We start from the raw sequence: 12,236 nt of genomic DNA, 5'->3' as shown, positions 1-12,236 counted from the left end.
AGGACGCTGATTTTGTGGAACGTTTTGTTCGTGCGAAAGAAACTCAAAACTATTTTACCGCAATTTAATACTTAACAAGCACTAATATATTACATATGTAATAGTTTTTTGATAATTACAAATGACTTGTTTGCTGAAGGGAAATCCGCAATCATAATTTTGTAATTTCAGTACTTCTACGTGTCTTCGTTACTCGTCGGTTTAGTACCAAAGTACGCACTTCTTCTCCGGATTCATTCGACTTCCCAGGGAACAATTGTAAGTCTCGGAGAACTCACGAGAGTTCGAAAGACTACCGCGAATCCTAATTTCCTTCAAAGGATGGAAAGGATCCAAAATAATATCTTCTTCTATCCGTTCCGGCAAAGCGGTTTCACAGAATAACTGAAAAGAAAGATGATATTAATATCTTCTATTTCTTGTCTACGTATTTTCGCCGACCGTTTGATGACTGTAGTTTCCATACATCTCAAGGTACATTATTTATTAAATACTTACTTGAGCATAAGTCAAGAACAATATTTGATCTTCGCTGTAATCTTCTAGTCCTTGCAGTCGCCAATCTGTTTCGTTCAGTCTTGCTTTTCTGTTCTTGTACGCGTAATATGCAGCAACAATTCCACCAGAATCGCCTATGCTCTCTCCGAGCGACCGTTGTCCGTTAACCTGAAAAAATTAGACAACTTTTATATAGCTTAAAAAACACAGGACAATTATAGATTAATTACTTTCGAGAAACGAGATTTCTCTAAATATCTAAAAAGTAAAGTGAATTTTGGTCTACATTTTTATACATTTGTTTCAATTTACTTACTCGAATATTCTTGAATCCCGGAACTAGATACTCGTTGTATTGGTCAACGAAACATTGCGTTATATTGTTGTAATTATTGATAGCTTCTTGTGTCCACCATTGCACGGCGTTGCCATCTTTGTCGAACTTCCTACCTGTATTCAATACGTTGCAGTATGAATTTTCTCACCAACATAAAAACAGAAAATTACTTACATTGAGTATCGAAGGCGTGATTGATTTCATGTGCGATACTAAATCCTAGCGTTCCGTAATTCATCAATCTAGTATAAAGTAAATGGATTGTTTTTACAATTTCTTTTCGAAAACATTTCTTCAAAAAATATTACAAACAAGTGTACTTACGCAACACGATTTCTGTCATATATGGGACTTTGTAATAAGGCAGCTGTGACAACTACACAAGGAAGATAACGAAATATTGTAATGATAAAAGTACAAATTATTAATATTGTTTCATGATCAATTTTTATATAAAGAATGTTTACCGATTTTATTGTAAAACGGAGTGTTGTATGCCTCTGGTACTGTCGGTTCAAGAAACCATCTATTAAACAAAAATACAGGTATTAAAAAATTCTTAAGTTATATACATCTATTATTATATATATATACATATATATATATATATATATGTATATATGTAGTATTGAGATATATATATATGTGTGTAGTATTGAGAACATATGAATTGAAAACAGTTCATACTTGTCTTTGTTTACAAGTGTTCGGAGCGAGTTCATCTTTTTCTTATTCTTGAATTTCAATATATTTATGATGTTGTCTAAATATCCCATACTGACGTTCAGCTAAAATGCATAACAGAAAATGCTTCTTTAGAAAGAATTGTCACAATACAAAAACAGATGAATAGATACATAAATACCAAAGTGTAAAATATTTGTAATTCTCTTCTTACTTTCCTTTTTTTGTAAAAAAAAAAAAGAAAAAAATTCTAAACAAGTTCTATGTTTTAGAAACATTGTGGTTCTAGACAATGTACTTACGTTTTCATAATATCTGTCAATAGCTTCGTCGCTGTACCAATCGGGCTTAAAAAACGCGTAGTTCATATGCGCAAGTTTCTCAAGAGATGCTACTCTTGTAGGTTCATCCATCCATGTGACGTTTTGTATTTGTTGACGAACAGCGCTTTCAACGTCCGTACGTATTTCTCTGATCTAGAATGATTTTATTTTCGAGGACGAGTAAAATTTATTTTACATGTATTACTTGTATCTGTTGTAATTACAGTAAACTTACGTTCTCTATGTTTTCAAGCAATATGTATTTCTTGATATATTCATGTGAAATAGCAGATTTTAAATTGACCGTGCTGATGCAATTCTTCCACCGTGTATCTTTTCCTTCCATTTGTTTATCGACTGCGTTTGAGTGCTGTATTACGCGTGCAGTACTATTTGCATTGGGTTGTTTGTTGTACTTAATTAGCTTTTTAAGTATGGTCCATTGCATAAAATTAACTGCAAATGCAATTGCATTAGTGTGCTGGCAATATATTTTTCTTAATAAGCGCGATAATATACTTGTACAATATTTAATGTTTTGAATATCCTACCAATAGTACGTGATGGTGTTCGTTCCAATAACGGTACTAAATTGGTGAGATATTTGTATGCTGGAACGACGAGCTTTTCAGCCGGTTCAATCGTGATTCCTTCTGAAGCAAACACTTCCTGAATGGCTGAATGCCAGTCAATCTGTAATAAAAATGTTATTTATAAATAAAAATTATTTAATGAAGTATATAAGTAATATTATATCAAATCGCACCTTTCCCTTCATTTCTGGTTGTTGTTTGTCATACTCTACTTGCAATTGTTGGATTGTTAGCGGAATGTAATACTGATCAACATCCATTATTGTTTCCAAGGGGCTTGTTAACTGTGAACATTAGAAAAAAAAAAAATGGAATAAGTTATTTGCATCTATTAAAGAGTCCGAGTAATTTTTACTCTAAAGAAAAAAAATAATACAAAAACAATATACAGGGTGTCCCAGAATTGGTGTAACATCTCTTGTAGACAGGTAGAAGGAGTAAAAATGAGTCGATAAGTCCTATACCATTTTGCTAGATTCGCACTAGTTACCAAGATCTTAATTAACAAAGATCCGCGAATAAGCGTGCATCGAGCCGTCTTACGCGCGTAGAACAGCCAAGCGCGCTTTGCACGATTACATTTTAATATGTATATCTTATAGTGTATGCTGTAATATTAGCTCCTCTCATATGTGTCTACGGGTCACACCGTAAGCGCGCCGGGCTATCTTACACGCGTAAGACAGCCCGATGCATACTGATCTTTGTTAATTAAGATCTCGGTAACTATTGCGAATCTAGCAAAATGGTATAGAACTTATCGGATCAGTTTTACTTCTTCTATCTGTCAACGAAAAATGTTCCACAAATTCTGGGACACCCTGTATATATATATATATATATTTATATATATATTACATTACTACGTAAAAAGTCGATTGGAATATACTGAAAACATTAACATGCATAAAAATGTTATAATAACGTATTTTTTACTACTAATGTCATAATTGTTTATACTAACGTTAGCAAGTTCCATTTCAAAGTGTATTATGTCAAGTGCATCTTGAGTAAAATTGTTCATTTCGGTTCTATTAGTTTCTTTTATAAGTTTTTTCGCAACGCTAACAATTTGGGATATTAAGCCGTTTTTCAGCTGCTGAGTGTTGTTCATCTGAATCATTTCGTCTCGAGGATAAGAAAGAAGCGGATCTACAATCTAAAATCACATAAAATTTTCATTAAGTTATTTTTCCCGAATGATAATCTGTTTACCATGTGTGTTTGCGACTCACTTTTGTTACTTTTTTTCCTCTCTTGCCCGAGATTAAGATTTACAATTTAGTAATAAACTTTTGAATATAATTTATAATGTATTGTATATGAATATACGTACATGGATAACGTTACTGTTGGACATTCTGGAATCTACAAACACGTCTATTTGGTAAATGCCATTGTCAAATGTATTTCTGTGCAAAATAGTGCTAATATTTTGCCACGTCAAATTTTTTGTACTCCATTCGTGAAGAGACAAAACCATTGGCCATCCGCCGTAGCTATTTACGATGGCGCTCAAGTTACTCCTAACGACTGTTTCACTGTCTTTTAAAAAATAATAATTGCTTTTTTTTTAATTTATACATTTTAAATATTCTAAGTTTCTAAATTAAACACAATTATAAAACGAGAACAACCAAAGAACTTATGGTCCAACTTGAAGATCAACGTTTAAATAAAACATAAAACAAAGTATATTCTACACGTTTTGATCACTTTTTGTTGGTGATCATCTTCAGCACTGTTTATAGAATAATAATATAAAAGTTTTATAATAATACTATAAAAATTATAATACTATAAAATTTATAAATTTGTAACTATATAAAAATTTGTTAGATGAAAAGAATATGCATTACACAAATATATTTTAAACTAATATATACGCATTTAGCTCAACTAGTCATCACAAAGACCGCCTACTGTACACCGGCAAGTACAACAAATCAAAACAAAATGATAACATACACATGGCAAACACCAAAGTATGATGTTTATGTATCGAAATTCTATACCGGAAAATCAGATAAATAAGAGAATAAATATAACGTTCACCTTCAACTTGGACCATAAGCTCTTTAGTTTTGTTTTGTTTCACCAAACTGTTATTAATATGAAATTAGATACATTCGTGATATAATTACTTTTGGCAATNTAGTGACACGTACCTTTACCCATGCACTGCGCAAATATATGTTTCGCTTTTTGCAAAGACATAGTATCATTTTGCTTAACAGGTGCTTCTAAAATTTCTGCAGACAACAAAATGACAAATACATATATATATGTACATATATATATATACATATATATATATTTAATATAATTATATATAAGTACATATATATATAAATGATATTATAGATACTGTTAGTTATGTTATGAATATATAAATTGAAATATTGTACTACATATAATGTAAAAACTTTTTTTAAAACTTATACTTCTTTCACACTTCATACAAACATAACTAAATTTAACCATTCTAATAAAATAAGAAAAAACAGTTAGTCTTTGCGTAACGTATCTTATGCTGTTTACAAAAGCACGAAAGTATTAGACTTTAAAAACTTTTATACATATATTGATAAATAACGGATATATTGATTGACAACGCTTTTGTAACGTAAATTTTTTATATTTGTTAATTTCAAATAATTTTCTGTTGCATAAAAGAAACTTGAGTACTTAGAGGAAAAATTATCGTCACGTTAGTTGTAATAAATGAATATTTGATATTTAACACGTAATTTAAGATCGATTTATTCTTACATAAACGTACGTTGACACTTTCTTTTTACATGTATTTGTGTTTGTATAAATGTTCATAAAAACAACCTAGAAAACTCGTACTACAACTTATACTGTATTACCTCGAAGGTGATTCTGTGCTTTGTTTGTGAGCACTGAAAAACAGTCAACTTTCGGAAATGACTGATTTGGTTGGTTAGTTTGTAACCATCCGCCACAAGCAAATTGGTAAAAATCATCACATGGATCAACGGTACGATTGAGTTTGGCTAAAATCTCTGAAGCTATAGAAATACACTTTTTTTATAAATTACATACACATAGAACAATGATATATAAAAATGAACATATAACATATAATTTGTACACGTGCCTGCGTTTATACATTCATCAGTGGCGCATAACGTATATTGACCAAATCCATTACTGTTCGTCGCCGAAGCGCCGAAAGTAACGTACGCTATTAGAAAAACTCTGCAAAAATATGGTCAAACATAAAAAACGAGACATATTTAATTACTATTGTTACAAAGACATATGTGTATGCTTTTATAGAAATGTAAAAACACATGTTGTAATGTTTGCAATATTAATTCTTACATAAAGAAACGATAAGTATCCATAGTGTAAGTTTCTAACACGAAGTTGAATCGGCACCGTTTCTTTTCGACTTTGTGTTCGCAATTTCAACGATGGTCACTAAAGAACTGCCGTTGCAAAAAAAACGGTTGAGTAACAGTTTTCTTATAGTCGGAAATCTTATACTTCGTAATTGTATAAAAAATACTATAAGTTCATAACAATAAATAAAGCATNAATTACCATATATTTTGAGCTTGGATAGTTTAATTAAGACTCATGTATATATGCCAAGTGATGCGTCGTAACTTGTTCAACTTTGTACGTTAGACGCATGTGTTACGCATATATCTACATAAAGTGTCTTAATCCAACGAGAGATTTTAGATTTGAGTTAATAAATAATATTTTTCTTTCTTTTTAAATAGTCATATGTACAATTGGTTCGAGACGAAATCATCTAAAACACACGTTATATGTAAACTCTTAAACAGTTTTAATGTCTCAACTACTTTAAATCGTTAGCACAGTACCTACGTACGATCGAAGCGGTTGCCTGGAACTGACTAATTCTGTTAAAAGTTTAGAGCAACGGAAGAACGTCTCTATGTGTTTGTATCAAACCACGTGGCATGCTCGTGTTTGCCATGTGAACGACCTAAAATTATACAAAGAGTCACATTCAAATAATTCTTGGCTTTTCTCTGTACTTTCTAGTAGTGGGATGTAAAGTGCGATACACAAGTATTCACTTACATTAATTGTAAATAATTATGTGTGAAAAACGATGTACGAAGAACAAAAAAATCGTATTTTATTTTTTTCTTGCAATGTTAAATTTGAATTTTTTTCAGTGCGCTACAAACATTGTTTCAGTACTACATAAAAAATTACAAGTTTGTGCACATTGTCACTGTTTAGTCACATTCAACAGAACAATTAGTTCCTAATGAATTGTCTTTGCAGAAAAAAAACGCTCGAGTTAAATTTTTCTTATATAATCAGAAATGTTCGACCTGTATACGAAGTCAAATAAAAAAAAATCGACAGTGTATTGTAGCGGGCGAAAGTTAACTAATCATATTTGATATTTGAACTTATCCGCATGCGCTAGTTCGCTTATCTTTACGTGATATTCATAGGAATCACGTGTTTTGCTCGTAGTTATCCTCTAATAAATCCGAAAGTATTTCCTAAGTTACATTCGTAGTTTTCACCATTCTCTTGTCGTTTATCTTACAAATAGGACTTAGTGAAATACAGTGGTCTATGACAACAGCTTAAAATAAAAGACTCCTCTCAACAAGATATCAATTTTTATTCTTAAAGCATTTTTCAACAATTTAAATACTTTTATATTATGTTTTACCAATTATCTTTTAGAAGTATACGTAAGAGATCATTTTTATGTCCAGTTTTAAATACGTATTAACCTTCCGAATACATGCATATAAAAACTTCTTTCTTCTTGCTGTTTCTGTCGAAGCTATTTAATTGTTTGCAATTGAAAATTTTAAATTACGTCAATTTTAGTTTGCTTCGTAATAGAATATTTGACATACGATCTAACACGACTTCATAACATAATTTGTTAACAAATTCCGTTAGAACTTTTGCGATGATTTTGTGTGGTCGGAAAGGGCGCTGATTTTGTGGAACGTTTTATTCGTGCAAAAGAAACTCAAAACTATTTTATCCCAAATGTATTTAATATTTAACAAGCACTAATGTATTACATATGTAATATGTTTTTGATTATTACAAATGACTTGTTTGCTGAAGGAAAGAAAAACCCGCAATCATAATTTTGTAGTTCCATTACTTCCACGTGTCTTCGTTGTTCGTCGGTTTAGTACCAAACTACGCACTTTTTTTCCGGATTCATTCGATTTCCCAGGGAACAATTGTAAATCTCGGAGAACTCACGAAAGTTTGAAAGACTGCCGCGAACCCGAATTTCTTTCGCAGAATGGACAGGATCAAAATTAATATCTTGTTTTATCCGTTCCGGCAGAACACTTTCGCAGAGAAGCTAAAAGAAGAGATGATATTAATATTTTCTGTAGTTTATGTATTTTCGCCGATTGTTTGATGGTTGTTGTTTCCATATATCTAATTATACATTTTTTATTAGATATTTACTTGAGCATAAGTCAAGAAGAAGATTTGATCTTCGCTGTACTCTTCCAGTCCTAGCAGTCGCCAATCTGTTTCATTCAGTCTTGCTTTTCTGTTCTTGTACGCATAATATGCAGCAACAATTCCAGCAGAATCGGCAAAGTTTTCATTGACCGACTGTTGTCCGTTTACCTGAAAAATTTAGATTACAACTTTTACATAGCCTAGAAAACACAGAACACTTGTAGAATAATTAATTACAAGAAACGAGATTCTACTAGATATCTTGAAAATAAATTAAACTTTAGTCTACATTTTTATACATGTGTTTCAATTTACTTACTCGAATATTCTCTAATTCCGGAACTAGATACTCGTTGTATTGGTCAACGAAACATTGCGTTATATTGTTGTACTTATCGATAGTGTTTTGTGTCCACCATTGCCCAATGTTGCCATCTTTGTCAAACCTACTATCTGTATCCAATACGTTGCAGTATAAATTTTCTTATTGACATAAAAATAGAACAGTACTTACTTATAGAAGTGTAGGCGTGATTAATTTCATGTCCAATAACAAATCCTAGCGATCCATAATTCATCAACCTAGAATAAAGAAAATGGAGTTTTTCTTACATTTTCTTTTCGGAAACGTTTTTTCAAAACGTGGTACAAACAATAATACTCACGCAACACGATTTCTGTCATACACAGGACTTTGTAATAAGGCAGCAGTTACAACTACAAAAAAAAATACCAAATTATTGTAATACTAAAAGTACAAATTAGTAACATTGTTTCAGGATCAATTATTATATAAAGTATGTTTACCGATTTTATTGAGAAAAGGAGTGTAGTATGCAAACGGTACTGACGGTTCCATAAACCATCTATTAAACAAAAATACAGGTATTAAAAACTTCTTAAGATATATACATCAATTATTTTATACATATATATATATAGTATTTGTACTATTAAAAACATGAATTGAAAACAGTTCATACAAGTCTTTGGTTACGGGTGTTCTGAGCAAGTTCAGTAGATTCTTCCTCTCGAATTTATGAATATTTATGATATTGTCGAGATATCTCCAACTGACGTTCAGCTAAATTGCATAACAGAAAATGCTTCTTTAGAAAGAATTGTCACAAAACATAAACAAAAAAATAGTTACAAAATACAAAAATGTAAAATATTTTTATTTGTATTTCTCGTCTTACTTTTCTTCCTTTGTCAAAAAAAGAAGAATATATACTAAACAAGTTCTATGTTTTAGAAACATTGTGGTTCTAGACAATGTACTTACGTTTTCATAATATCTGTCAATAGCTTCGTCGCTGTACCAATCGGGCTTAAAAAACGCGAAGTTCATATCCGCGAATTTCTCGAGTGACGCTAATCTTGTAGGTTCATCCATCCACGTAACTTTTTGTATTTGTTGACGAACAGAGCTTACAATGTCTGTAGTTATTTCTCTGATCTGGAATAATTTTATTTTCGAGGACGAGTAAAATTTATTTTACGTGTATTACTTGTATCTATTTTAATTATAGTATACTTACGTCCTCTATGTTTTCGAGCGATATATATTCCTCGATATATTCATGTGAAATAGCAGATTTTAAGTTGTGCTTTCTGATACAACTCATCCACCTTGTATCATCTTCTTCCATTTGTTTATCGACTGCGTCCGCATGCGGTCTTACGCCTGCGAAACTATTTGCTTCGGGTTCTTTGGTGTAATCAATTAGCTGTTTGATTATGGTCCATTGCATAAAATTAACTGCAAATGCAATTGCATTATTGTGCTGGCAATATATTTTTCTTTTAATAAGCGCGATAATATTCTTGTACGATATTTAATGTTTTAAATATCCTACCAATAGTACGTGATGGTGTTCGTTCCAATAACGGTACTAAATTGGTGAGATATTTGTATGCTGGAACGATGAGCTTTTCATCCGGTTCAATCGTGATTCCTTCTGAAGCAAACACTTCCTGAATGGCTGAATGCCAGTTAATCTGTAATAAAAATGTTATTTATAAATTAAAATTATTTAATTAAGTATATAAATAATATTATATCAAATCGCACCTTTCCCTTCATTTCTGGTTGTTGTTTGTCATACTCTACTTGCAACTGTTGGATTGTTAGCGGAAAGAAATATCGATCAATATCCTTCGATGTTCCCATGCTGCTTGTTACCTGTGAGCATTAGAAATCAAATAGGATAAGTAATTTGCATCGACTATTAAAGAGTTCGATTACTTTGAACCCTAAGAAAAAAATAATACAAAAACAATATATATATATATATATATATTACATTACGTAAGAAGTCAATCAAAATGTAGCGATAACATTAACATACATAAAAATGTTTTAATGGCGTAGTTTTTATTACTACTGTCATAAATGTTTATACTAACGTTAGCCAGTTCCATTTCAAAGTGTAGTATATCAAGTGCATCTTGAGTAAAATTGTTCATTTCGGTTCTATTAGTTTCTTTTATAAGATTTTTCGCAACGCTAACAATTTGGGATATTAAGTCGTCTTTCAGCGTCTGAGTGGTGTTTAACTGAATCATTTTGTCTCGAGTCAAAGAAAGGCGCGGTTCTACAATCTAAATACACATAACATTTTTATTAAGTTATTTTTTCCGAATGGAAATCTGTTTAACACGTGTGGTTGCGACTCAATTTTTCTACTTTATTTAATGTCTTGCCCGATTGAAACTTACACGATTTAGTACTAAAATTTTAAATATACTTTATAATGTAGTGTGTTTAAAAATACGATACGTACATTGATAACGTTACTGTTGGTCATCTTGCTATTTATAGACACGCTTATTAGGTAAATGCCGTTGTCAAATGTATTTCTGTGCAAAATAGTGCTAATATTTTGCCACGTCAAATTTTTTGTACTCCATTCGTGAAGAGACATAACTATTGGCCATCCGCCAAAGCTATTTACAATGTTGCTCAAGTTACTCTCACCGACTGTTTCTCTGTCTTTTAAGAAATAATAATTGCTTTTTTTTTAGTTTATACATTTTAAATATTTTAAGTTTCAAAATTAAAAACAATTATAAAACGAGAACAACTAAAAAACTTATGGTCCAACTTGAAGATCAACGTTTAAATAAAACATAAAACGCAGTGTATTCTACACGTTTTGATCACTTTTTGCTGTTGATCATCTTCAGCACTGTTTATAGAATAATAATATACCAATTATATAATAATAATATGAAAATTATAATAATATAAAATTTATAAATTTGTAAATATATAAAAATTCGTTACATGAAAAGAACATGCATTACACAAAAATATTTTAAATTAATATATACGCATTTAACTCACCTAGTCATCACAAAGACCGCTCATTGTACACCGGCAAGTACAACAATTCAAAACAAACAGAGAACATACACATGGCAAACAACAAAGTATGATGTTTATGTATCCAGATTCTATACCAGAAAATCAAATAAATAAGAGAATAAATAAAACGTTCACCTTCAACTTGGACCATAAGCTCTTTAGTTTTGTTTTGTTAATTAATTGTTTCACCAAATCGTTCTTACTATTAAATTGAAAACTTTCGTGATAATTACTTTTGGCAATTTAGTGACACGTACCTTTATCCATGCATACCGCAAATATAAATTTTGCTAGTTGCAAAGACAGAGTATCATCTGGCTTAAACGGTGCTTCTAAGATTTCTGCAGACGACAAGTATACGGATATACATGTAGAAATGTTATAGATAATGTTAATAATGTTATGAATATATAAATTGGTATATTGTAATACATATAATAAAAAAAGATTTTTTGAAACTTATACTTATTTTACACCTTATACAAATATACATAGATTTAAACATTCTTATAAAATAAGAAAAAACAGTTAGTCTGTGCGTAACGTATCTTATGCTGTTTACAAAAGCACGAAAGTATTAGACTTTAAAAACCTTTATACATATTGTGATAAATAACGGATATATTAATTGACAACGCTTTTGCAATGTAAATTTTTAATATTTGTTAGTATTAAATTATTTTCTCGTGATTAAAAGAAACTCGAGTACTTAGAGAAAAAACTGTCGTCACGTTAGTATTAAGAAATGAATATTTGCTATTTAACACGTAATTTGAGATCGAGTTAGTCTTACGTAAACGTACTTTGCCACTTTCTTTTTACAGGTATTTTTGTTTGTATAAATGTTCATTAAAAAAACAATAAAAAACTTGTACTAAAACTTGAATTGTATTACCTCGAACTTGATTCTGTGCTTTTTTTGTGAGCAGTGAATAAAAGTCAATTTTCGGAAATGACTG

General features: G+C 30.7%; 2 protein-coding genes across 3 annotated transcripts; both read right to left on the bottom strand.

Moving 5' to 3' along the window:
• Window positions 1–50: 50 nt before the first annotated feature.
• Window positions 51–6,348, bottom strand: LOC109861356 (neprilysin-like). Of its 2 annotated transcripts, none has more exons than XM_020440981.1 (19): window positions 6,299–6,348; window positions 6,009–6,225; window positions 5,787–5,893; window positions 5,560–5,660; window positions 5,309–5,470; window positions 4,604–4,687; window positions 3,772–3,980; window positions 3,400–3,594; window positions 2,609–2,719; window positions 2,394–2,535; window positions 2,078–2,298; window positions 1,822–1,995; window positions 1,523–1,623; window positions 1,303–1,361; window positions 1,160–1,211; window positions 1,010–1,077; window positions 815–948; window positions 499–666; window positions 51–384 (listed from the first exon to the last, which is right to left on the bottom strand). In XM_020440981.1, exons 3-19 carry the CDS (start codon window positions 5,807–5,809, stop codon window positions 202–204), a joined length of 2,187 nt encoding a protein of 728 aa, XP_020296570.1. In that variant the 5' UTR covers window positions 5,810–5,893; window positions 6,009–6,225; window positions 6,299–6,348; the 3' UTR covers window positions 51–201. The 2 variants fall into 2 exon arrangements, with proteins under 2 accessions (XP_020296570.1, XP_020296571.1); XM_020440982.1 differs by having other exon boundaries at window positions 6,303–6,321.
• A 1,078-nt stretch (window positions 6,349–7,426) lies between these two features.
• On the bottom strand, window positions 7,427–11,639 carry LOC109861357 (membrane metallo-endopeptidase-like 1). Its single transcript, XM_020440983.1, has 14 exons — window positions 11,535–11,639; window positions 10,694–10,902; window positions 10,317–10,511; window positions 9,982–10,092; window positions 9,767–9,908; window positions 9,449–9,669; window positions 9,193–9,366; window positions 8,891–8,991; window positions 8,715–8,773; window positions 8,573–8,624; window positions 8,422–8,489; window positions 8,227–8,360; window positions 7,908–8,075; window positions 7,427–7,797 (listed from the first exon to the last, which is right to left on the bottom strand). The coding sequence occupies exons 1-14, from the start codon at window positions 11,542–11,544 to the stop codon at window positions 7,615–7,617; spliced, it is 1,827 nt and encodes a 608-aa protein (XP_020296572.1). The 5' UTR covers window positions 11,545–11,639; the 3' UTR covers window positions 7,427–7,614.
• Between the last annotated feature and the right edge of the window lie 597 nt (window positions 11,640–12,236).

Source organism: Pseudomyrmex gracilis, unplaced genomic scaffold, assembly GCF_002006095.1.
Source record: "Pseudomyrmex gracilis isolate BER0280 unplaced genomic scaffold, ASM200609v1 scaffold_702, whole genome shotgun sequence".
Taxonomy (NCBI): Eukaryota; Metazoa; Arthropoda; class Insecta; order Hymenoptera; family Formicidae; genus Pseudomyrmex; species Pseudomyrmex gracilis.
The sequence above is the reverse complement of the archived record's forward strand: the minus strand, read 5'-3'. Positions and strand labels throughout refer to the sequence as shown.

Coding starts and splice junctions, on each gene's coding strand:
- LOC109861356 (XM_020440981.1), bottom strand. CDS start 5,809: ATGGATACTTATCGTTTCTTTAT. Junction 5,471..5,559: donor TGATGAATGTATAAACGCAG/GCACGTGTACAA, acceptor GTATTTCTATAG/CTTCAGAGATTTTAGCCAAA. Junction 2,720..3,399: donor TTGAAATGGAACTTGCTAAC/GTTAGTATAAAC, acceptor TAATGTTCACAG/TTAACAAGCCCCTTGGAAAC.
- LOC109861357 (XM_020440983.1), bottom strand. Junction 9,670..9,766: donor AACACCATCACGTACTATTG/GTAGGATATTTA, acceptor TTGCATTTGCAG/TTAATTTTATGCAATGGACC. Junction 8,992..9,192: donor TTGACAGATATTATGAAAAC/GTAAGTACATTG, acceptor TATGCAATTTAG/CTGAACGTCAGTTGGAGATA.